Here is a 24282-nt window from a genome sequence, read left to right on the forward strand (position 1 = left end):
AGCCAATGGCAAAGAAAAATGAAAGAAAAACCAAGACAAGCCACGCATCATTTATAATGCGTACAACGCGGCGTATGTGTAACCTGCCTTTCCAGTTGTCGCTGTTGCTGTTGGCCAAAATAGCATTGTTGTTGTTGCTGCCGCTGCGTGTGTTGTTATCATTAGCGTTACTACGTTTAACGCCTTTTGCCTGCGCCGTGAGCCCAAGCGAGTTTTCCAACTTTTGCCGAAAGTTTGTGACCTTTTAAATGTAGCCAAATTATGCGTAAGTTTAGCTCTATTCGAACTGCTCTAAGAAACATGTCTACAACGCAGCATTTACTTTGCCTAAGTCCTTTTCTAAATACAGTCAAGATTCTCTTTAATTAATGGCAACAAATTCTCAAAGACTTCGCTTGGTCTTAAGGCTCAAACTTCTCAACACGATATATGGGGAAGGCCAAAATTGTAGCAGCTCTTCACGAATTTGTACAGTCGGACTACGCTATGACTAACACTCGATATCAAATTTGAAGCTCTTTATTTCACGTAAATATAAATTTATAAAGATAAAATGATTAATTGTTGAATAATATATATAATTTGCATAGTGAATATTTTACGAGAAGCTTTCAAAATTTACAATTTAAGAGTACAGTGGTACCTCTCCATAAAGAACCACTATTAAAAAAGTCTTCATTCATTATTCTTACAGGCAATTTTAGAATCTGTGCTAAACTAATCACAAAATATTTCAACAGCTGTGTTTGTGTTAATCTTTACTATGTGACAGCTCTAACGTATATTTTAGCTTCAAGTATTATATATATATATATTTAGCAAGAGCATTTCCACTTCGTTGTGTGGCGCCACATTCTATCTCAGCGAATCTATGCTGCCTCGCTAAATAGAAGCATGGCAAGCGCTGACTATGGGTAGTTCCCTTCCCCATTGCCACGCCCAGGCGCTTCTCCAGTTTCTGTCTGACGCCTTGCAACGATGATATATTAATTGGGTTTTTATTTATGATGCGATGGCTGTTGCTTTTTTTTGTGCTGTGTTTTCGTGTTTTTCCTTTTATTTGGTAAATTGTCGTCGCTGTTTCCGATGTTTTTATTTTTTATTTATTTATTTTTTCTATTTGTGCTAGCTAATAATTGATTTTTGGCCCGCACACACACTCGCTGTCAACGCTGACCAGTTCAACAAACTGCTGACGTCTGCCAGCCAAGTTCGGGAGCAGCCAAAACACTGACCCACAAGGACCCAACGAACTGAGCTCTAAATGTTATTTGCCATGCATTCGATGTGTGTATATTGTTGTGTGTGCTGTTGTTGTGTGTTGTGTGTGTGTGTGTGTGCAGCTTAGGGACTCGCTGTGTGGCTATAGCAATTTATTAGTAGCTGTAATGAGCAGAGTTTATTGATGTCCCGTGTGTTTATGATCTAAATTTACATGCACACCAATACACAGACTCACACACACACACACTCAGTGTCCATGGGGCAATGCAAACACTTGTCATCATTAAAATAGCTGCAGTTGCAACAGATGTTGTTGCCGTTGCCATTGCTAAACAATAAATAAAGGCAATTTGCAGCTGCAATTATTATGAAAGCTGATAACAACAGTTAGCCAACTACCTACCCACAACAAAAACACACACACACACACACACACGCGCACACACACTCAGCTGCCATACGTTCATAACGTTTTGTATAAAGTTAGCCAGGCTCACAGTTGAAATGTTTGCTTGTGTACTGGATGCCCGCAGACACTGGTTGCCCACTTTGCCCACAAAAGCTAAAACTAAATACGAATATGCACTCACTTTAAATGATTGCACAATGTGCATTAACTATATATAATGCCAGCTTAAAACACATATATCACAATCGTAGGCATAACAGATTTTATTGAAATCTTCGCAATACTGTCTGTTGTCTGAGCTAGGGTAGGCATTATTCGGGGTAAGAGCAAGTATTATTCTGTTCAAGTGCTTGTCAATCACAGTTCCACACATTTTCCGCCATTGCCACTCATGCGCTCATTTCCATGTAAAGGCGTGAAAGAAGGCATGTAAAGGCGAAGCTCTAAAACACATTTGGAAAAAATAATATTTTAAATATTTTACTAAATGTGTTTGCACTTGGTCGGATAAAACCATTTCCCTTTCATGGAAAACCTCTTTGAATCAGAAAGATGCAATTATATTATCACATGTAATTTGTTATATTGTCAATCTTTCGCCTGGACGCTTGCAAAGGCGATATTAAAGCATATTTATTTAATTGTATCTTAGTAAATACCCATCCAAGTGCTGCCATAGTTGAACACAGGGAAATGTTTTGTCATTATTACAAATTACAAATCACACACACACTCACACCGACTCTTACACAGGCACATTGCGCATAATCAGTCGAGCATTTTAGCGGCTTTCATAGTAAATGGAAGCCATTGTTAAAGGCAACTAAAGCCTGTTCAAGGCTATTCGCAGAAGTGCTTAATGCACTGTTGAATAGTGAAGCCAAATTGAAATCAGCTTAAATGCTCCAGATCGAACATATGGTAATAAGTTATGAACGAAATCAATTTGCTTGTACAATGCGTGCAATATTCATGGGTCTACTCGGAATTCAATGGCTGCTCTCAGCGCGCACTTTGCGCTGGGAAACTGAGCTGCTAAATTGCTTAAATGGAACTTTATTATAATGCCGCACACACATACACACACAAAGGCAGTATGCTATCAGACAGCTGTCACGCCCACAAACACACGCAAACACACAGACATTCATGAAATTAGACTAATGAAAACAAATGCATATCGAAATTAATCCCATAATGTCGTCTTATTTATAGACAAGCAGCAGTAACAAATGGGCCAAGTCATTATCGTTGCCAAACGGTAGGCGTTGCTGTGTGTACGGTGGGCGTGGCCGAAGAACCACTTCATTAGATATAAAGCAATAAAGCAGCGAGAAATGCAAAATCATTGTGAGAGGCTAAAATCGAAGCGAGGGCGCAAAAGTGTTGTCATTTGTTGCACGCAAGCGCTGCCACACACACAGACACACACGTGCAACATCATGATGTCATGAGAAGAGGAAGAGCAGCAGCAGAAGAAGCAGAGGCAGCTAGAGCTACATCTGCCTGCTTCCTGCTGTTCCTCATAAACAAATACTCATGATGCGTTTTAATTAGTAAACCGACCGCTAAATAGTTAATTTTCTAGAGAGAGAGAGAGGGAGTGAAAATGTGTGTGTGTGTGTGAGAGAGAGAAAGAGAGAGGTGGAGTGTGTTAGAGAACAGAAGAAGAGTCTCTGTTGAGCAGACGACAGCAATTTGCATTAGCAGACATTCAAGTTTTGCCAGCTTGTAATTAAAATAATAAACACGCACAAAATGCATTAGAAAATTTTAGCTGAGATCTGCGCAAAGAGAAACTCTGACAAAACGTTCTGCTGCTGCCTGCTTAGACGAGGGGCCGGGTCGGGTCTGGCTGCTGAGTGGTTGTGGCAATTGTCACAGCAACACACATAAACACACACAAGCTAACACAAGCGCCCACGTTACGGCTGGCAGCGTATGCGGCTGAAACGCTAGACAATGGCACACGTTGCGTATACGCAACGCTGGATAATTGTTTGCGCAGTCAAAGTGAATGTGTGTGCGTGTATGTTTGTGGGCCAAACGTGTGCTATTTGTGTTGGCTGTTTCACTTAGTGCGTTTCTGACTTCAGGCCTCAGGTGCACATTGTGGCTAGAGCGAGCCAAGAGGGAGCAAAGCCGGGGTTTCGGCAGACAAGAAGTTCGTCGTGCCGTGACCATTGTGTGTGGCATGCGCCACACACTTGACCCGCAAAGCAGCTACAATGGCCAGCCAACTGGGCCGAGAGCTGCTAATAACAAAATCAAGCTGAAGATTGACCAGGCTGCATGCAGCATGCTGCTAGTTGCTGCGACAAGAGCTGAACAAATTAGATAGCATGCAACAGCAGGATCAGGATACACAAAATAATTATCCGCTTGGGGCTTATATTAACGCAAATACCTTTCGTTTATCCCTGCCCGCTCTCTATCATCCCAGCCACTATAAAGCAAGTGCAAACAATTTTTGTTGGCCACAATCAACATTTAAACGTTTCCAACTACTTAGCCGCATTTTGATGGCCAGGCCAGCAACACAATGAGACACTCTTGCATTTCCGCCACTCAAACACACATACATACACACACACACACACCGAATTGTTGGCTTAACACTGCAACAACAACAACAATAGCAGAAACTGCAACAACAAGATGCAGAAAAATTACAAATGACAACAATAGGGGGCTGGTTGTGGCTGGTGTGTTGTGAGCGGTGGGTGGCGACTCTGAGGTTGACTGAGTGCTTGCCCGACTGCATTACAGCTCTAGACGTCAACTGTGTCAACGTGTTGTTGCTGCCGCTGCTGCTGCTGCTGCTGCTGTTGTGTCGTTGAGTGCGTCTGTCGACGCTGGAGTGTATCAAACACAACGCTACATCAGCTTCATACTTTTAGCTGCTACTGTCTCGCTGTGTGCATGTGTGTGTGTGTGTGTGTTCACTTGAGTGTCACTGTGCCAGTGAACGGCTGACCCACTTTGGGATAAGCACAGCGTCACCAACGCCAACAAAACACAAGCGAACCCAACAGCAGGGTGGGACAACAAGTGCACCGTGGAGAAAGTAACGCTTTCTATGTTATGAAGTGCATATTGAAACCCTTACGGTGACCAATCCTTATCTAAAACTACTTAGGAGAAGTATTAACACACTGTGCTCTTAAGATTACAGTAAGTTAACACATAATTTTCGCTAAAATATAACGCGCTGCCAGAGAACGTTTAAGGGAAGTCAAACAATTACTTTAATATAATAAAGCTAGGACTCGATTTTTAGTCAAAATGTTACAAATCCTTTTTTTTTGTTTGACGAATTATTAGTATAGCGAAATATTGTATTTTGCCCATTGTGCAGCTTGGGCAGCTGCACACTCACTTGTATTTATCATGCTGCACGAAAGCGTTGCATACTTTTCGGCTGATGACAGCGCTGCACAGAATGGCATTTAAATAACGCTGAAATATCTGCGGCCTGTTGTGGCAGCAAATAAATACGGATTTTTCAATTTGATTTTAACTTTCTACTTCTACTTTTTTTTTGTTTTCGGATTTTTTTTGGTGAAACAGCAATGCGACAAATGAAACCAAAGCCAAAAAGCAAACACAACAATTTTACTTTTGGGTTGCGTCAATTTGTTAGCGCTAATTTAACGTTGATTATCTGTGTCTGTCACACGTACACACACACACACGCACAAATGTGTGTGTGTGTTTGGGTGAGATAATGTGTAACTTTGGCAGCTCCAATTTTGGCTTTGGCTTCGTTTTGTAAGCAATTTGCCCGTTGACAATTAAATGAAAGTAAGATAAATTGTCGCGTTTGTTTACAGTTCAACTTGTCTCCTCTGTTCAATTCGAGCCAAATTCCAGCGGCGGTGGGTGTGGCAGCCAATCTACGCTTGTAGTGAGACACCCCCACCCCCGCCCCCCGTCGATTCCACTTCCCCGCTAGCCGCACATTGTATCGCCTAATTTATTAGATGGCTCGTTCCTTTTGCCGCAAGTATTTTTCCAAAGATAAATTCCCAAATGTCATGTCATTTGTTGTGGGCCCAAAGGCCTAAACATGCCAAGAGCTGCGAGAGACGGCTGTGAGAGGAGCGTAATAACATCGACAAGTCCTGACTATTTAGCCTTGTTAATATCTCGTTAGATTTCTACTGCGAGCACACTGCAAAAGCCGTTGCCGTAGGACTCGCAGCATAAAACTCAAGAGTAATCGTTTTTTGGATAAAAGATTTATGTGCAAAAGACGGAAAACTTTCAATGAAAATTTAAATATATTTTGTTAGCCTGATGCAGAAATTCTTTGAGACATTTCTTTCAAATATTAAATGGACTTTTTGTGCTTTGTGGCAATTAAAAGTTGAGTAAGCCACTTTGAGGTGTGTGACTATAATTGAGGCCGAATATTGATTCCCAATTGACTTTATTTTGAAATATTAAAGTGTGCACGTGCAGCAAGTTTTATTGTACCGATAAAAGTAGTCCATAAATTCATTTTTAATATTGTTCTGTGAAAAAAACATGACATTCAATATTGTTTAAAATACAATTTTATAACTTTCAAAGGTGAAAGCTTTAAGCCAGATAATGTCGAATGTTTTTATATGGATGTTGTTAACCTTTAGATATTTAATATATTTTCCTACTTCTAAGGCCACCATGAATTGACATTTTAGGGAAAATATCGAGTAGCAAGCAATTTATTCAAAACTCTGACGAAAATATCGTTTTTATAATTTTATTAAAAAACAATCCGATCTTACACTTGAAATATTCTTGTACAAAAATAGGAAGGTAATCAAAACAATATTTAATATTCAATATATTTAATAATATTTAATATTCAGGCATAACTTAATATAATACATATTAAAGTGCTTTGAATAACGTCTTACATCCTTGGCGGCTTCTGTTGGCGGCATTTGTTTGGACTGAAAGTATGTGGCCACATTTGGGTGTGGCCAGAGTAATGGAAATACAAATGAAAGCCGAGAAAATTGCAGCTGCAGCTGCTGGCAACAGCTGTGCAGCAAATGAGAAAAAATATAGATACAACGACATCGGCACACCGAAAATGAAATACCCTTGCGGCATTATAGCTTGCCGTCATGGCGATATGTGAGGGAATCGTAAAGTTCGTTAGTTCTCCAGTTAAATAAAAACGATTCTGCTTATTTATGGGGCGCATAGTAAAAAAATAAATATAGCGGTTGGTCAAGATATCTGTTAATTAAAGAATTTTAAATAAATTAGGACGATGGCAGCGAAATGATATATATTAACTCGAATATTGATGATGATTTATGGGGTCGGAGATGTCTGCCCTTTACACATTTCATCACAAAATCAAAATACCCTTGACAAGGGTATAATGGGAACATTCACTTGAAGCTGTGGCTAAGTCATTTTCCGTGTAAGCACACAACAGCACAACAGCTAGGCGTGCGTGTGTGTGTGTGTGTGTGTTTGAGTCTATGCCACGGGGCAAATGCGCTTGTTGCTGCCACAGGTGCAGCTGTCACTTGAGAGCCGAGAGCAGCTGCAGCTGTGTTTCTGCAACTCCCGGCATTTGTGATGTAATTAAAGCCCCGCTGGCGGTGGGGCATCACGTCGAGTGGTTTGGTGGCTGGGGCTGAGTTGGACTCGAGTTTTGTCACATTCGAGGGGCTGCTTCGTTTTCTACTTCAGTGAAATGTAAATTTGATTATCCCAGCAGCAAATATTTGCTGTCAGCTCTGTCCGTGTCGCATGCGGGAGGGTTTGGGGCGGTCGAAAAGGGGGGCTGGGCTTAGATGGCTGCTCGTTGACATATTTATCTAGACGTTATTGTTGTTCACATTGCTGTCGTTTATTGTTTACCCAAAAAACGTATTTCTGGACTCGATTTGCCACCCCACACCGTCCGCCGTCAGCTTGACTCTTGTTTAGCCAGGCAATGATTAATTAAAACATGAACATTTTTATTGTTGTTTTCGTTTCTTGTTGTTGTTATTGTTTTGTATTTGTTATTGTTAGTGCTGCTGTCGTCCAGCATAAGGCTTATTTATATTATACCACGTCAGCTTTTAAACAAATTACGCAAACAAAGCAGCCATCAACGCCCAAAACCCATCGCAGCACATTTCTTGTCTACAGACATTAGCCCAAATAAAAACAGTCCCCTCCCCCCTCCCCCTGCAATTCCCTGTTCGTGGGTGGGTCGCTCTGTTGCGTATCCAAAAGTTGCGGGCGTCGGATTTGGACTCATTAAGCAGCTTCAGCTTCAGCTGCTGGTGTCAAAATCGCTTTGGCCGTGCGACTTACTGTGCGTACACTCAGCGAAAAAATGTCCGCCAATTTTTGTTTATTTTAAATGAACACAAGGCTTAAATCAGCCTTAAAATAGTTATTATAAGCGTACACTGTGAGAAAGGAAGCTATGCTAAGACAGTTACAAAACAAGCGCTGTTAAGATAACAGCTGCTAAACAACATATATCTCACTAGCCTTGTTTGAGTATAAAAGTGCACTTCTTTCATTAAATGGCAGACTTTTACTCCAAGTGTGTACGTGCGTATATGTGTATGTTGTTTATGTATGGCTGTGCTTGTGTGTGTGTGTGTGTTTGTTAGCAAACATGACGCCTAATGAGAAAGAAACTTACTCTATTATTTGAATTTGCTTTACGGCGGCGTCGAGTCCTTGTTTGCCAGAGTCATGCGGGGCCAACAGACGGGCAAACAGATTGGTTCCGACGGGGCTCGTAATGTGGGCGTAACTATATATTTACCGTTAGCAATGAGCCATACGGCAATCTTTGAATTAAAATGCAAATGTAATTAATTTAAAATAATGCTATAATATATTAACAAAATATGCAAAATCAAATGCAGATTTCAATTTTTAATTAGTTTTGCATTTTATTTTCAATTTTTTCTTAATAAAAAAATAAATTTACACTGCATTTGATTTACTAACGCCAGGATGCACATTTAATTTAAATAAATTAAAATACTCAAGTATCTGCAACTTCCACAACAAAAGTTCTGGCTTCGCGCGTGTTTGTTTGCTTTTCAAATCAGAAATCGTCGTCAATTTGATAAAAAGAACTATGCAAATTATAAAATCTCTAAGATCATAGCATACTCTAACATTAAGCCATAAGCATTCGCCTGGAAGGCAGACAGCCGCGTAATGCCGGCGAGCTCCTGGGCTGCGGGGTGCGGGAAGCTAGGTCACAGGACGTGGCAAACTGTTGGCAAAAGCATCGCTAATTACTTGCTCATTATGCCGGCTATTTAGCTTTAATTACGCCAAGCGCCATTCATGACAAGGGCGACAACGAGACACTCACACACACACACATACACACTGACACACACACACACTGACACACACACAGAGGTACACTAGAACCGATATTCAACAGCAAAAACTCGCTAAAATGTTGCCTCACAAAGTAGCAACAACATTTGGAGCCTTTCACTTTTCACCTGGTAGCATCGCCGCCCGTTCCCCTCCTTGCCCCCGCCATGACACGGTCCAAGCCCTTAAATGTGCAACGTTTTCTATTCAAGTGCCGCAGTGACAAGGTTGGAGGGGGTGCAATGTGGAAGGGGACAGAGAATTGTCAGGTGTAGCAATGCGATGCTGTGCCAATTTGCAGGCTCTGTGTGTGTGTCTGCCTGTGTATCCATGTGGTTTAGGCGCAAATATGCTAGGGACAAGCACAATGGCTGCAAAAAGTATGTGTACCAAAGCATATAATGGGAATAAACGATGCGAACGCAAAGGCATATACAAATAAGTGACCTCTATTCAAGGAATATATTTTGAAAATGAAATAAATTGAAAAGAAATCAATACGAATTGTGGGTAATACTTTATATCCCTTTTATATTTTATATAAATGAAATTGTAGAATGTTATATCGTAGCTAGAGGGATCAGAGTAGGTGTGTGAATCGAAGCAAAAGAAAAGGAAATAATTCTTGTTGATAAATCGAGAAAGAAAGTAGACTACACAGAATATCCTTGAAATTAAATCATATCATAAATAAGCCTACACAAAGTCCACCCGGACAATTATTTGTTTTTCAAAATTGAGTTGATTCAGTTTCATATGGTAACAGTTTGACCCGTGGCGACCCACTTAAAGCTGGCATTGAACAGAGTATTTCGTACGTTTTAGCCTCGGTTCTGTTGTGGCAAGTATTTTGCTATGCACATACATAAATTTATGGGGTGTACACCTCTATCCAATATTATATAAAATTTGTATGTTGCTTATATTTATGGTACATATTATTTACTTGTTGTAAGCCGCATTTGTTCAATGAGTTGGAAGCACTTAGTGCTGTCCGTCAAACAATTACCAACCCCTAACCCAAAAACGGTAACCCTCTCACGCTCGTTCACCTCATTTTGTTGATGTTAAGCGAAATTGAAAAACGCATGCAAAACAAAACATCTACACACACTTACACACACACACATACATATTGTTAGCTGACAGGGCCGTCAGCTTGTCTTCAATATGTTGTCAGCATTATTGACTGATCCTTGATGGTTTGGCTCTCGTTTATTTTGGCCTGCTATAAGACATTTTCATAAGCAAAACACTTGAGGCCGATTTGTGGGCATGGCCCACCTGCACGTCGTCGTGGCTCAACCATGCCACACACATCATTGTCGCCTGCCACACGCCACTTGTCAGCTTTTATCTAAGAAATTGACAAACAGGCTACCAAAGAACCAACGTGCCTAAGTTGTGTTTATATCCATTAAACACAATAGCTATGAGAGCATGAGGTGCTGATCAGCCTTACTTTAAAGACGAAGAAGAAAGGCATCTCCGAAACCAATCCATAGCCAAGTCGATCTAGCCATGTCCGCTAGAACGCAAGGATCTCAGAACCTTTAAGAGCTACAGACTTGATGTAGGAATGTAGGTCTTCCTAGGTCATCCATAATAAAATAATGAATATATAAATTTTATAGACATTTTGCATAGCCCAAAAATTGTAGGGTATCTCAGCACACATACACGCATGTGCTTACACTGCGTGATGCTGTGTGTGGGTGTGTGTATTTATTATAATTTCATTATTCGCAGCGCTCAGGCATAAAAAAGGGATATCTTGTCGTCATGTGAACGAGAGTCCGGGCGTCTGCGTCTGCTGCTGTCGATGTTGCCCTTGTCAGGAACCACTGTCCGGGGGTCTGTTAAAGCATTTATTTATATATTGGTCTGCAGCGAACAGCAGCCAGCAGCAGAGATGACAGACTGTCTATTCAATCAGCGAGCCAGTCAGCCATTCAGTCAGGCCAGACAGTCAATCAGACAGACAGACAGACAGACAGACAAACAGACAGACTCATGCACTGGCATCCTTTTCGAGCCGCTGTCCTTGGCACGTGCTTGAAGCAAGCGCACATTAAACATGACAAAATAAGGGAAAATAATAAAAGAGGCCTAGCCAATGTCTGCGAGAAGGGACAGTTTCAGTTTTAATTGGATAATTATTCAAGCACTTGAATTCGAATGCGTAAGTATTGCAGCAGCAGCGGACTTAAGTGAAACGTGGTTAATGCAATTGGCTCAACAGCAGGCAATAAATGACGAAATGCATTTAAAAGTCGAGCAAAGGAGGCGGCACGCCCTGTGGCAACAGTTGCAAGTCGAATAAGGCAAGAAATGAGGCACAAGCAATACCTGTGAAATGTGCTGGAAAAAAAAGGTAGAAATTCAATTCTTAAAAACTATTTTCACAAGGCACACAGACCACGTTGGGGGCGTGGCATATGAGATTTTAATGCGGCTAATGCAGTTGCCATGGCTTTAAAGCGCTTCACGTTGACGCAAAATTGTTTGGCAATGATTTCTAAATAGCCGCTTACCAAATTGCAAGCAGCCGCCCTCTTTGGCAAAATGCAGTCGAAAGGGCAACTAAAATGAACTGCTGCAGCTGCAGCAGGAGATGGGTCTGCGTGGTGCGTTGATTTGAGTCGGAAAATGCGCAGCAATTGAATGCATGACGGCCAAAAATGCGGATGAATGGGATGGGGTGGCATACAAGCAAAGCTCTTTGCCAGGCGATTGGCAGCCAGTTGTTGGACAGCCAAAGGGCCAGCATAGCACAAGGATTAAAAACCAAATGGCTCTGCCGAACAAAGCCCCGGCCGTCCAACGTTCTGGCAGTCAATGTCAATTTCGTGGCATTTTTGGCTGCAGCCTCTGCCGAATATCCCACAGCATTTCGCACTATTTGCGCCGGCGGCTGGATCATAAACCTCTTCACTTGTTGCAATGGATGCGGCTCTAATAAAGCAGCTTAAAGTACAATAAAACTCACAGCAACTCTGCATGAGGGTACGACAAAAGCCAAGGCAACTCTCTATTAGAGCACAGCTCGAGCCATGGCAACTCTATTTGAATGGGGAAATTTACAAGCCAAGTCCACAATTAATATGTCGAGGTAATATTAAAAAGGTTTATCTCCATTACAATTATCTAAATTCATATTGTATCTAGGCATCTTTCATATAGTACAGAAATAAATGCAGACAACTGATTTAGGTGGAAAAAAAGAAATTAGTAGTAGTATTGGTATTAGAAATCCCAATCAATTTAATGTCTACACCTCCTTATTAATCAATCAAGATTTGAATCTTGCGCTTGCTCGCAAACTATAACCTGGAACCTTGTTTATGCAGGCAACACAATATGAATGCGTACGATTACCCTAATTTAGATATTTATTTTGTTAAATTACATGTAATTTTGATAAAGCAGAGGTTATTTATAGTTTTTCTTGTTCGTTATGACTTACATTATCCTCGGCACGACCGACTTCAAATGTAGTTAGTTATTGTTTCGTAGTTTTTCTCAGATTAACTGGCCGACATATTTATCAAAGCACATTATAACAAGCTGTCCTTTGAGCAATGCTGATAAGTGTCTCAGCACTCAAACCTATTAATAGTTATGGTCATTAGAAATGAAAGTGTATATAAATCCTAATCAGTTGCTTAATCGAATATGAAGTTTTTAACAAGTCCTCTTCCAATTCGATTTCTTCTGCTTATCAAAATCATATGTGATAACGAATTGCGAGCACCTAAGTTCGCGATTTTTTTTATATATAACCTAATTCTTATGAAAAACAATCCTATGGCATCTACACTTCCCAATATATTGGCAGTTTCGATATCAAATGGCTTTAGTTAAAAGCTTCAGCTTAAACTGAAATTATCTATGCTCAAAAGGATGCCTTATAGCACCTGCTATGCCCACTGTTCTTCAAAATAATTATCTAACTTATACAGCTGGCGTAGGGTATTATATGGTCAGTGATAATTAGTAGCAGCAGCAGCAGCTAATTGCAAATGCTCAAGAGCCGAGCCGAAGAGCAACACCAGTTGAACTCTGTTGGCACGCATAAAACTAACGTTGACTGGCGCTGACCCGCAACTAACTGCAGCTCGAGTAGACCACGGGCCACGCCCACAGCTGTTGCGCCCAGTTGCGCCTGATGCCTGACAAGCTTTTAATGGCACTTGCAATGGGAGTCTCTCGAGTGCCATTGCTGGGGCTTAGCCGTGCAGTGCCGAGCAGCTCCATTTGCTTTGGTTATGCTTGGCTAGCAAGTGCTGCTTGTTGTTGTTGTTGTTGTTGTTGTCCATTGACTTGGTCAGAAGCACCGCAGCTGTTGGCCAATCGGACACGTCTAAATGCACTAATAACGGTAATGATTTGAACTCGGGAATACGACGCAATGGACCCAACGGTGCATGAATTCAATTTTAATACAACTCGCAAGTGCAGACACAGACAGACAGACAGACAGACAGACAGGCGGACAGATGGACGCTTCGATTGCCATGGCAGCAGACGCCACAAGAGGCAATTGTGTTGGTTGACTGAAATTATTTTTCGTTGATTAGAATCAACATAAATAAAATTAATTGTTGCCGCTTCGTCTGTTGCGTCTCTCGCCATCTATTTCGCTTTTGAGGGGTTGCATTCAATTTGATTATTAGCGTTCGCCCTGCAAGAACCCACTCGAGTGTGCCACAGGGCAAGTGCACTCAGTGCCTGACTGCTGTGCCCCCTGAGGGTTGCTCAGCTCGGGCTTGGACCCTTTGTCGCTGGTTAATTTTTGGAGTCCTGAGTCGAGATGAACGCGTGCCGTGAAAAAATTCTACCAAATTTATCCAACAACTTGCGTGAAAACTGTTTTATGGAATACTTAAAATAACTGCAAAGCTAGTGAAATTTTGAAAAATAATTCCACCTGATATGAAATTAAATGTATTGTTTTTTTTTGCAACATTTATTTCTGAGCACAATGAGAACTCATTTTAATCGCACGACACGCGCTCATCTCTAGCCAAGTCTGGCGGGTCGTGCGTCCCTTGGGATTCGTTCAGCCAGCGAAATAAGTACTCGTAGTTATAATTTATTTACGCAGCTCTCGTCTGCCTGGCTGCATAATTTTGGGCTGGTTTTTTAATTGGTCAACGACTGGGGAAACTTTATATCTATCGATGTGATTGCCGGGCGCTTCAATATGTCCAAAGTGTGTACACACAACACTTGCAACATTTTGCATTCGTGCATAAATTGTAAGCAATTGTTTCCTGCGTCAGGACTGACATTATGCGAACCAGGAGTTGGCTGCTGTGGCCAGGTTCATGCGTGCCAGCCGGCGTCGCGATTTTACATCGAAAAATGATCAGGAAATTAAACACCCCACACAGGCCCCGCTGGCTGAAAATGTTGAGGATGAAGATGCGCGCTCCCCCTCATCAGCATGCGGCTGGCATAATAAGTATGCAAAATCTCTCTGGCAGCTGCAGCGGCCCCCATCTGACAGTGCTGCAACGTGGTGCCGAAAGCCATAAATTACACAAAACTGACCACCAGCCGGGGAACCAGCAGAAGCACCCGGCAGCATTAGTTGCCAGCAACTGCGCACGCAATGGGTCACTTCTGCGAAAGCAGCTAGGGAAAAAGGGTACTGGTCAGCTTATAATATGCAAAATATGCCGTAGCCAGACCAAGCAGCTTCCCCCTGATGTGCCTGTGGCAGAGTTGGCGCTGCACAAGAGCCGAGTAATTAAACGCGTTGCCAGTTGGCCTCCGGATGGCCCACTGAAAAAACATGCACCAGAGTTGTCAATGCTTATGGGCACCACACAGCGCAACTCTATGCTTATTGTTATGTTTATGAAAATGCATTCGAATACCCTACACCATATGAGGTTGTTCAGTGCTTCATGCAGATAGTGCAAGGCTTTGCCCTTTAATCAATAGGCACTGGTCTTTATTTAGTATGCATTGAAATTGCATTCAAATATCTTACAGAAAATAAATTTCCTTGATACCTGTCTAGTGCTGTGTGCATGTAATAGAAAGCTCTGCTTTTCAAAAATATATGTAGCATACTTTTCAACGGTCGGCAAAAACAAAGCCTAAAACAACAGGGCCCAACAACACCAAACACCTACACACTACACAAGCTGAGATTTAATTTCATTTGAATAAGCTACGCATATGAAAAATACAACTAAATTCCCTTAGTAATAGTTGCACACGCTGTGCAGCTCTGGTCTTTGATCAATTTGTGTTGCCTACTTTCCAGCGCTCGACTCAAATGCAGCTTGATGCAGCTTGATGGGCTACAGCCCAACAATAATTGTTATGCATTGAAATTACATTTGGAAAACTCGGAACACAATTTAAAGCCAAGCCCGAGCCGAGCTAATGGCATATACAGTCCATTTGTAGCACTGCTCTGTGATCAACAAATATTTGGCCAAATGTCGTCCGTTTGACTGCATGCAGGAGACTCTGCTGCTGCAGCATGTTACCCATGCAATGTAACCACTGAGCCACTGCCACTGCCACTGCCACGCCCACTGGAAAATCAAGTCATAGTCATAGACGGGCGGCTGTTGAAATGTTTTTCGGCAGCATCAGACGCAAATTGCATGGAAGCTGATTGCGGACGAGATGTTGTTGCTGTGGCTGCTGTTGCTCTTGCCGTGGCTGCAACCAGTTGCATTGCTGCAGGCGATTGTTTTTCTGCATGATTTTTCAATTCATTGGCAAACGTAGGACAGGACACGCTCGTCCTGTAAGCTGTACGCTGCAGTTAGGTCCGGACATTTGCGTCATGCCTAATGCTTATTATGCACACTTGAACGCTTGCAAATTTATGCGGCAAGCGTTGAGTTTGATGCCAGCAAAGGACTCCATAGAAAGGATTCTCGGCCATAATCGATTTGTTGTTTTTATAATTTTAATTGAAGCCCGGCTTTGGTCTGTGGTCGTGCCAGCATGCCAGGCCAAGCTGGCAGGCTGCAATGTATTTTAGCAATTTCCTAAACAAATATTGCACAAAAGGATCAAAGTGTAAGCTTGTGTGTGTGTGTTGGCCCGCACACTCACACACACACGCATGCACCTGGCCAACTTGCAGCGCCCTGAAATTGCATGCAACATGGAGCCGCTTTGTGGTCACGGCCAACATGTTATGTAATTAAAATGCCTGCCAGACATTTTAGCAACATTTTCAACAATTTCAGCTTAAGCCACTCTTCCTTTGACCTGCACAATTTTAATACTCCTCTTCTTATCGCACTCTTTGCAGACGTTACGAATCTGGACTATGTCAAGGTAAATGCCGAGGCTGGCAAGAACGTAACCATACCCTGCCCGGGGGTCACGGAGCACTCGCTGGTGGACACGCTCGTCTGGAAGACAGCATCAACGACAATCGCACAGTTTGCCAATCGCATACCGTTGCTCCATAGCCCTAGGGTGAGTACGAATCGAAAATATATAAAGTTATTGATTGGATTCCTTAGTTTTTCATTCAGCTTTTAGTTATTAAGGAATATTGCTAAAAGATTTCTTGGCAACTGCAAATGTTTGACTCAAAATTGAAAGAGATCCTAAAAGGTGCAAAGACGATTATTCGAATTTGTAACTTTACCCAAAAGAAATTGCTGCTTCCAGACTTGGAGCTCCCATAACTCTTACAAAACGAAGCTGAAATTTTATTCTTGTCATTGTTAGCCCTCAAGATTAACTTCGAAACTAGTTATAGTTTATACCCAGAACAGTTTTATTTCAGATTTTTATTTCTTGCCTTTTTTTTGGAAGTGACAAACAATTTTTTTGTTGTGAATTTCATTAATCTCATATCGAATGGTCTCAGTAAAAATCTCTGGAGTGCAGTTATAACTCAAATTGCAATCCGACTTTGAGTCATATCAGAATTCATTACCCACTTGCCATATTTCGGCACTTGATGGCCCGGGTGCGGGCCACTTGAGTTGGGCCATTAAATATTTTTGGGCTACTTGTTACAGACAAAATGAAAAGAGAGAGAAAAAATGGCTGTTAAAATAATTGATAGCCAGTTAGTTTCAAGGCGGCTGTTTGAACTTTACCAAACGACAGCGACAGCGACCAAAACGAACAAAAAGAAAGTGCAGCAAAAGTCAGGAGAACTAAGTGGCCATCAGTGGGAGTTCGCAGCCAGCACTGTGCTCAGTGCAGACAGTGGAGCCAATATATTTTTAATGTTTGATAGTTGTACTAAAATAAAAACGACGAGGCGCAAAAATCGTATAAGTGGCTGCCAAGCAGCAGCAGGCAGCAGCTGCCGCCTTAAACGCACTCCGGGGGCCCACTGAGGCGGGGCAAACAAAATGAAGAATGAACAAGTTTCAGCGGCAGTCGGAAGGCACTGCGCCTAGGCAGCAGCCCACTCCTCCACCCCCCTCTTGCAATCGTGTTAAATGGCAAACTGGGACACTTGAGCTGCAGCCAAGCCAAAGTTGGCGCCAAGCTAAGCAGAGTTTACCTGGCTAGCAGCCGCGCACTCGTTCATATTTCTTGGCCAATTTGGCCTTTGCCATTGCTCAATGTGCGGCGGCTGCGCTGCACAGTGGAGCAATGCATGGGCAAAATATTGAAATAAATCGACAGCAGAAACTAATTTGACGAATCGTACGAGCTATCTAGATAGATAGCTAGAAAGATGATGGATAGATATATAGATAGATAGATAGATAGATAGATAGATAGATGGATATATAGATAGATAGATTATAATCGATTACTCAGAAAGCTTGAATTGAACGTATATTTATTTTTGCAAATAATTTTGGCAACTGAAATATTATGCATTTTTTTTTTAGAAGAATATATTTTAGAGGAATATATTTAGAAGAATATTATTAAGATACACAACGACTGCTGCCAAGTTGTATTTTCTTTTGATAAAGAAATAAATTTGAACGATTTCTTCTCACATTGCCGTTGCCAATTGCCCCACTGTGCATTGTGTGCTTTATGCCTGGCTATTATATGTATTAAAAGTTTTTTAGACCGTCGTAGTAGCTGCTTCATTTTATTACAACTGACACCACACATACACACACTCACACACACACACACTCACACACACCTAAGCAGCTATTAACTTTTGTTTTATGGCTGCGGCTAAAAAAGAGAGTAGGAAGAAAATGATTCATGTTCCTGTCGCTGACTGTTATGCAGTTTTAACCCAGCTCAACTCAGCTAAAGATTGTCTAGATGCTATGATGAATTTTCAGCAGCTATCTGGGACATATTATGAGCCCTGTCAGGCGCACAGATTTAGTGCATGTGCAAACAAGTTGGCCCCGAAAATTTGTTGCATGTAATTAAAATCTAGTTGCAATTTACTGCTCGACTGCAGATTGCACTGTAAATTGAAATTCCATTGTGGAAAAATTTGTTGGGGCCAAATTGTTTTGCGGCGAGCAGCTCTTGGTTATTGCTTAATAATCAAATCCAATCGAGCAACAATTTTATGCCACAAGACTGCAGCCAAAGGGCCCAGACGAATATGCTTACAATTTTGTGGCAAAACAAACACACGCACACGTACACATACACACACACTCTTGCTGTAGCTCAGACGAGCATATAATACGACCAGCTAGCCCACACAGATACTTGAGTAGGGCAAATGCATAAAGCTTCTTGGCAAAATATATAATAACAACAAAAAAGCCTATTTGAATACAATGCGATTCCAGAGATTTTCGACAGTGTCAAGTATAAAATCCTTAATAGGTTTTCAAGAAATTATATGATATAAGAACGGCTTGGACATGCGTCCTGTCTGGCTGTACATCATATTAAATGTGTTGCTTTTATAAATGGTTTTTTGCTAGGCGCAAAATTTAAAGTAATTTGCGTGCATTGTCCTCCAATGCACAGTGTGCCCAGGCTCATCTATGAGTCTTACAAAAGCAACAATAAAAACAACAACCCTGTCCATGTGCATCGAAAAGTTATCGTATACGAATACAAATTGTCGTCTGAGTCAAATGTTGATCCAATGTTTGGGGCCATTTAAAGTGCTGGCCATGGCCAACACACAAAACTGGCCCAGACGATAGGTGGACTGCAGCAGGGGGTGCTCGGCCAGGTCGGCTCTGGCAAGAGGGGCGGGCTGTTGAGGAGGCGGGGCGTGTGGTGATGCAGCAAACTTGCTTTTGCTAACTTATTTGTCTTTTGTATTAAAAAGTTTTGTGCAGCCTAAAGTAGAAACTCATGTTGTTCACATTGTTGTCGGCCACTGTCAACGTCTCCATGTCCATTTGTGTTGTTTTCGCTTTGTGCCCCCATTGGACCCCTGCTCCCCCTCCGGTCAGCACGTAACCTCATTTCCCATTCAACCCAACCCTTGTTCTACTTTGACTGCACACGATTGTGACAAATTTGTTTGTTATTCTAACTGATGGCTAGCCCAACATAGTTCAGACATCAAGAGTAGTGTATACTCATAAAAGTTACTTTAGGCTTACTTTCGTATGAAATAATTAAGCACAATTCAATTGATAGTCAACGTGGTTTATTTCTTAATCCATTTACAGATACAACTCTTATCGGATAATTTTGGCTTGCAATTCTCCCCGGCGCTGGCCAGCGACACCACGGAATACATTTGCCTCGTCAACGATCGTCACATACCAGAAGCCATTGTGGATTTACTAGTCCAGGGTAAGTTTTGTTGTAGAAACAACTCGGTTGTAGGTGCAAATAGTAGAAATCCGAGTAGATTTCTGTTCAACAAAAATATTGTGTCGTTGCTTGTTCTTTAATCAAACACAAATGTCCTCAATTAAGGTGTACTTAATTATGTTTTTTTTTGCCTATTTTTTTCTTGACCCAGAATAGAGAACAAAACAGAATTTGATATTATAAACCTGACAGCTCTTTTTATAATTCCTCTTGTTTCTATGGCAGGCAAATTAACTTCTGTCCGTTTTAGTCTCCTAAGAGCATAAAATTAGAAGAAAAATTAAGCAATTAGCAAAGGAAAAAAATAGTTTCAAATCTATTTAAAAAAGAAAATTATTATATCTTTTATAAATAAATGAAAATTATAGATACTTTTTCAATTTTCGCTATCTTGTAAATTCAAAATATATTTCGATATTCCGTTTTAATAACCTGATAAAAGAACAGAATCTAATGAAGTATTTTCATGAACTAGATCTATTTATTATCTCAATTAAGATGTTTTAGCAACGGGATTCAATTTTGGTTTAACAAATTCTTCTGATTCGTTTTCATGCATTTATTTTTTGTTTCTTTTTCTTTTCTTTTTATATGCGCCATTTAATGAAAGCCATAACAACATTAATGATTTATCCGGTTTCCTTCCATTTTGGTGATTTCATTTGCAGTTATATATACATATGTGTGTATGTGTGTGTGTGTGTGTGTGTGTGTGCACACAATTTCGATTTTCTCACCACACACCCGCACACACATGCACATACACACGTACGCGTTCTTGTCATGATTTCCATTTGCATTTCACTGATAGCTGCCAGTTTTTCTCGTGTGTTTTTCTCTTTTTTTTTACCATTCTCGCTTTCTCCTTCGATTGCAGATGTGCCCGATCCACCGGAGCGTCCTTTGTTAATAAGTTTCACATCACGCTCCGTGAACTTATCCTGGGCGCACTCCCAACATCCACGGAATGCGCCGGTGACGCATTTCATTATTGAAACTCGGTAAGTACAGCATTCATATGTATAGCTACATAGGTCGAGTCCTTTAAGTCAGCACAGCTGTCTTTCTGCCTGCCTGTATGTATGTGTGTCTGTGTGATTTGTGTGTGTGTGTGTGCATGCCACAGCTGTAACCGTTCTGATTTAGCGCGCTTTAAGGTCTAATGTCAGTTGGACTAGATATATATCCAACATAATTATCCTTGTACTTATCATCATCATCTTGGGCCCATAAATCGCTGTGTGCCACGCCCGCGGAAACGGGTTCAGTGGGCGCCTGATGCATGGCTCCTTTGCCTTCTTTTGTCTTTGTCTTGCCAATGCAAACGCAATCAATTAAAATCATGCGTTTATTGCTTTCCGCTTGCCGCTCTTTGATAAATCCTTGTGCAGATATTGCAGCTGTCATGCCCCCCAGTGCCCCTTGCATCCACTTGCAGCTGCAAGGCCTTTAATTAATATGTGAAGCGTTGGCTGTGATATGCGCGCAAATACACAAGGATACGCACTTCACTTGTGCTCCATTTAAATAGAAAAGAAAACACGCACACACACGCACTTACACACACAGGCACACCCGCTCCTGCAGCGGCTATTTTCCGAATAACTTGAACTCAATGCGCGGCATGAAATAAAAACGATTGCCGCGAGCGCAATACAAAGGCCAGCAAAACGAGTATGCGGAAAAACTACTGAAAAGCGAAACTTTTTCAATAAATTCCCATCATCAGCAGCAGCAACAGCAGCAGCTGGCAGAGGGCAGTGGGTAGGAGGCAGGGGGCGTGCCGAAGGGGGGCACAAGACACTGGGGCCGGCAATCGATGACAGGCAACTGAAAAGCAAGCAGAGCCTGTGGTGCATTTATGCAAAATAAGAAATAACCACACACACGCACACACACACACACACACACACACAAGCGCGCGCGAGTGCCTGCCAAGCGCTTATTCACATGCATATACATATATGTAGCATACTTTTTTGGGCATGCACAAAATGAAGCTGACGCTGACGACGACGCTGACGACGACGACGACGATGGCGGCGGCGACGGCGACGCCGACTGCATTTTATGCAAATTCTCCCATCGATGTGAAGTGATGTGAAGTGTAGCTTGAGTTGCTGTTGTTGCTGCTGTTGTTGTTGTTCGTGTTGCACGCGCCGCTGTTGCTGCCACAGAGCACGCCTCTTATTTACATTTTCGCTTGATTCGGTTTATTTGCGCATATGCATACCCACTGCAGAGAGGGCTGGGTATATCGGCCCTTATAGTGCTTGTGTATTATGCGGCAGATATATTTTGAGTGCTCGCGCGCCGCCCCGTAAATTGAAAGACGATGACAACGAAGTGCTTCAAGCTGGAAATCTCGTCTCGCAAATCCACACACACACACACACACACACACACACACACACTGAATGCCAATGCAATTGAAATAAGAGTTCAGATGGTAAGTGGAGGGAGGTGTCAAGTGAAAGGGGCGATTGCATGCCTCAAAACAAGTGGCTGTACGTTAATGCGAGCCATAAATTGTATAACACACACACGCACACTCACACGCACACACACACACCGACGCACAGCCATATCTGTGAGCGGTTATTGTGTTTGAGGCCAAACTTTTATATGTTTCGAATGGATGGTTGTTTTCGCATCTGTTTCGAGTGCTGTTTACAGTTGTGTAAAAGTGTCAATTTGTGTTGATTTTAATACCCTGGAAATGCCAATTGCTTAAAAATGGGTTGTATAAAAAACAACGCAAAATGAGACTCGTTTAATATATCTATATCTCGAGCTGTCAATATCTTTGAGTTCTTCAACTTAACTATTCGAGCTCTGAAATTTGGCATGCGAGTTTTTGTATTCTATATAAAATAACTTTCAACAACAGACCTTTCGATAACTCCCACCTTCATCTACACAATATATAGGAATCGATGAGGTATAGCTTCCATTTGAGGAAAAACAAGTAGATCCTAGAGCTCATCGGAAGAATAGACAACAAATTTGGCGTCTAGTTTTCATCCCCATAAATAATACGTAGCACGCAGATCATATTCAAATATTTAAAAATAGAGCCTCAAGTTTTGGGTATATATGTTAACACTTTTTTAATATATTTCATGATTTAGTTAAGAAGCAAGTAGTTAAAATCAGATTATAGGGTATCTTCTCTAGGCAAGCACTTGATTTCTTGTTGATTTTGATGCAGTTTGTACACACACACTCACACACACACACACACACACACACACACACACACACACACACACACACTCACGTACACACACGCACACAGCAATGCATATTTGGCAAATGACATCACATAGGAAATAAAAGTAAAATTCAATCATAATTTTAAGTGCTCTTCGTTGATTTATTGGCCTAGGAGTGAACCAAAAAAAGTATATGAATAAATAAAAATGAACTTCATGTTGTTTTTAGTGAGTTTTTTGCTTTGAATTGCCACAGCTTTAATATTAATTAATTAAACACAACGACAAACGATTTTCTCTTAATGTTTTCTAATTGTAATTGAACAATGAACAAAATAATTAAATAATGCGAAAAATTTGTGGCTGACAGTTGGCATTGTAACTGTACTTAATTGTAAATAATTTCTGCGCACATTCAATAGAAATAAAATAATTATTATAATTATATTTGTTATATATATTCAATACATACGCTTGTTTGCCAGCCAAACACAACAAAGTGCGCCCAATTGTGAGCTCATTTGAAACATAATGAAATATTTTCAAATATTATAATAGAGTATTTTTGACCCGTCCCGCCAGCACAGTCTCATTTTCTATGCAGTTCATTGTGCATATTTCATGTAGTTGCTCAGCCGCAAAATACAACATTTTTGCCTCTTTAAACAAGTCGTGCGTGAACTTTGGCCCTGGCCATGCAAATCACACTCACACACGCACACACACGCCCACAAAACACATAAGCCATATGCTAAGAGCGGCAACAAAAAAAAAAAAAATGTTAAACGGCTTACAACAAAAAATTGTGTGTGTATTTTATACCGATTCACATACACAAACACACACACTCGCACACTCACGCAGTCTTGTTGTGCGGCCGCAAATTTATTTGCCACTGCGGTTATTTTGCCAGTTGTTGTTGTTGTCGAGCTGTTTTTTTAGGCGCAGCACATTTTTTACAAGTTGCTGCCGCCCATTTTTCATGAAGTCGCCAAAACTTTTTTCCAGTGTGTGTGTGTACAGTCAAGCCCCTGCCAACACCACCACCCCCACCCGCCCACATTGAGCAGCAGCTTGTATTCATTTTAACAAAATGTCCATTCACAATACACACACACATGTGACACACACACACACACACAAACAGATACACACAGACGCGCGCAAGTAGTGCGAATGCGGCTGCCCACTCGCATTTATTAATTTTAATGCTTTTTGAAGCAACTTGAAAAAAATGTTTTTCGCCCATTTTCTTTTTTATTGATAGTCAAATATATTTATTTTATTTATTTTGTGTGTCCGCTTTTGGTCGCATCTCATATTTAATGCATTTTTAATCACACATAAAAGCTGCGA

General features: G+C 41.3%; 1 protein-coding gene across 3 annotated transcripts in view; it reads left to right on the forward strand.

Moving 5' to 3' along the window:
* The window catches only part of Ptp99A (Protein tyrosine phosphatase 99A), a 149405-nt gene that overhangs the window by 30857 nt on the left and 94266 nt on the right, over nucleotides 1–24282 (forward strand). For all 3 annotated transcript variants that reach the window (XM_032439434.2, XM_032439431.2, XM_032439432.2), the window contains exons 3-5: nucleotides 16278–16447; nucleotides 19564–19690; nucleotides 20589–20712. In XM_032439434.2, the coding sequence (XP_032295325.1) occupies nucleotides 16278–16447; nucleotides 19564–19690; nucleotides 20589–20712 (421 nt within the window). The remainder of the gene's footprint in view (nucleotides 1–16277; nucleotides 16448–19563; nucleotides 19691–20588; nucleotides 20713–24282) is intronic.

This window comes from Drosophila virilis, chromosome 2 (assembly GCF_030788295.1).
Source record: "Drosophila virilis strain 15010-1051.87 chromosome 2, Dvir_AGI_RSII-ME, whole genome shotgun sequence".
In the NCBI taxonomy this organism is placed as follows: Eukaryota; Metazoa; Arthropoda; class Insecta; order Diptera; family Drosophilidae; genus Drosophila; species Drosophila virilis.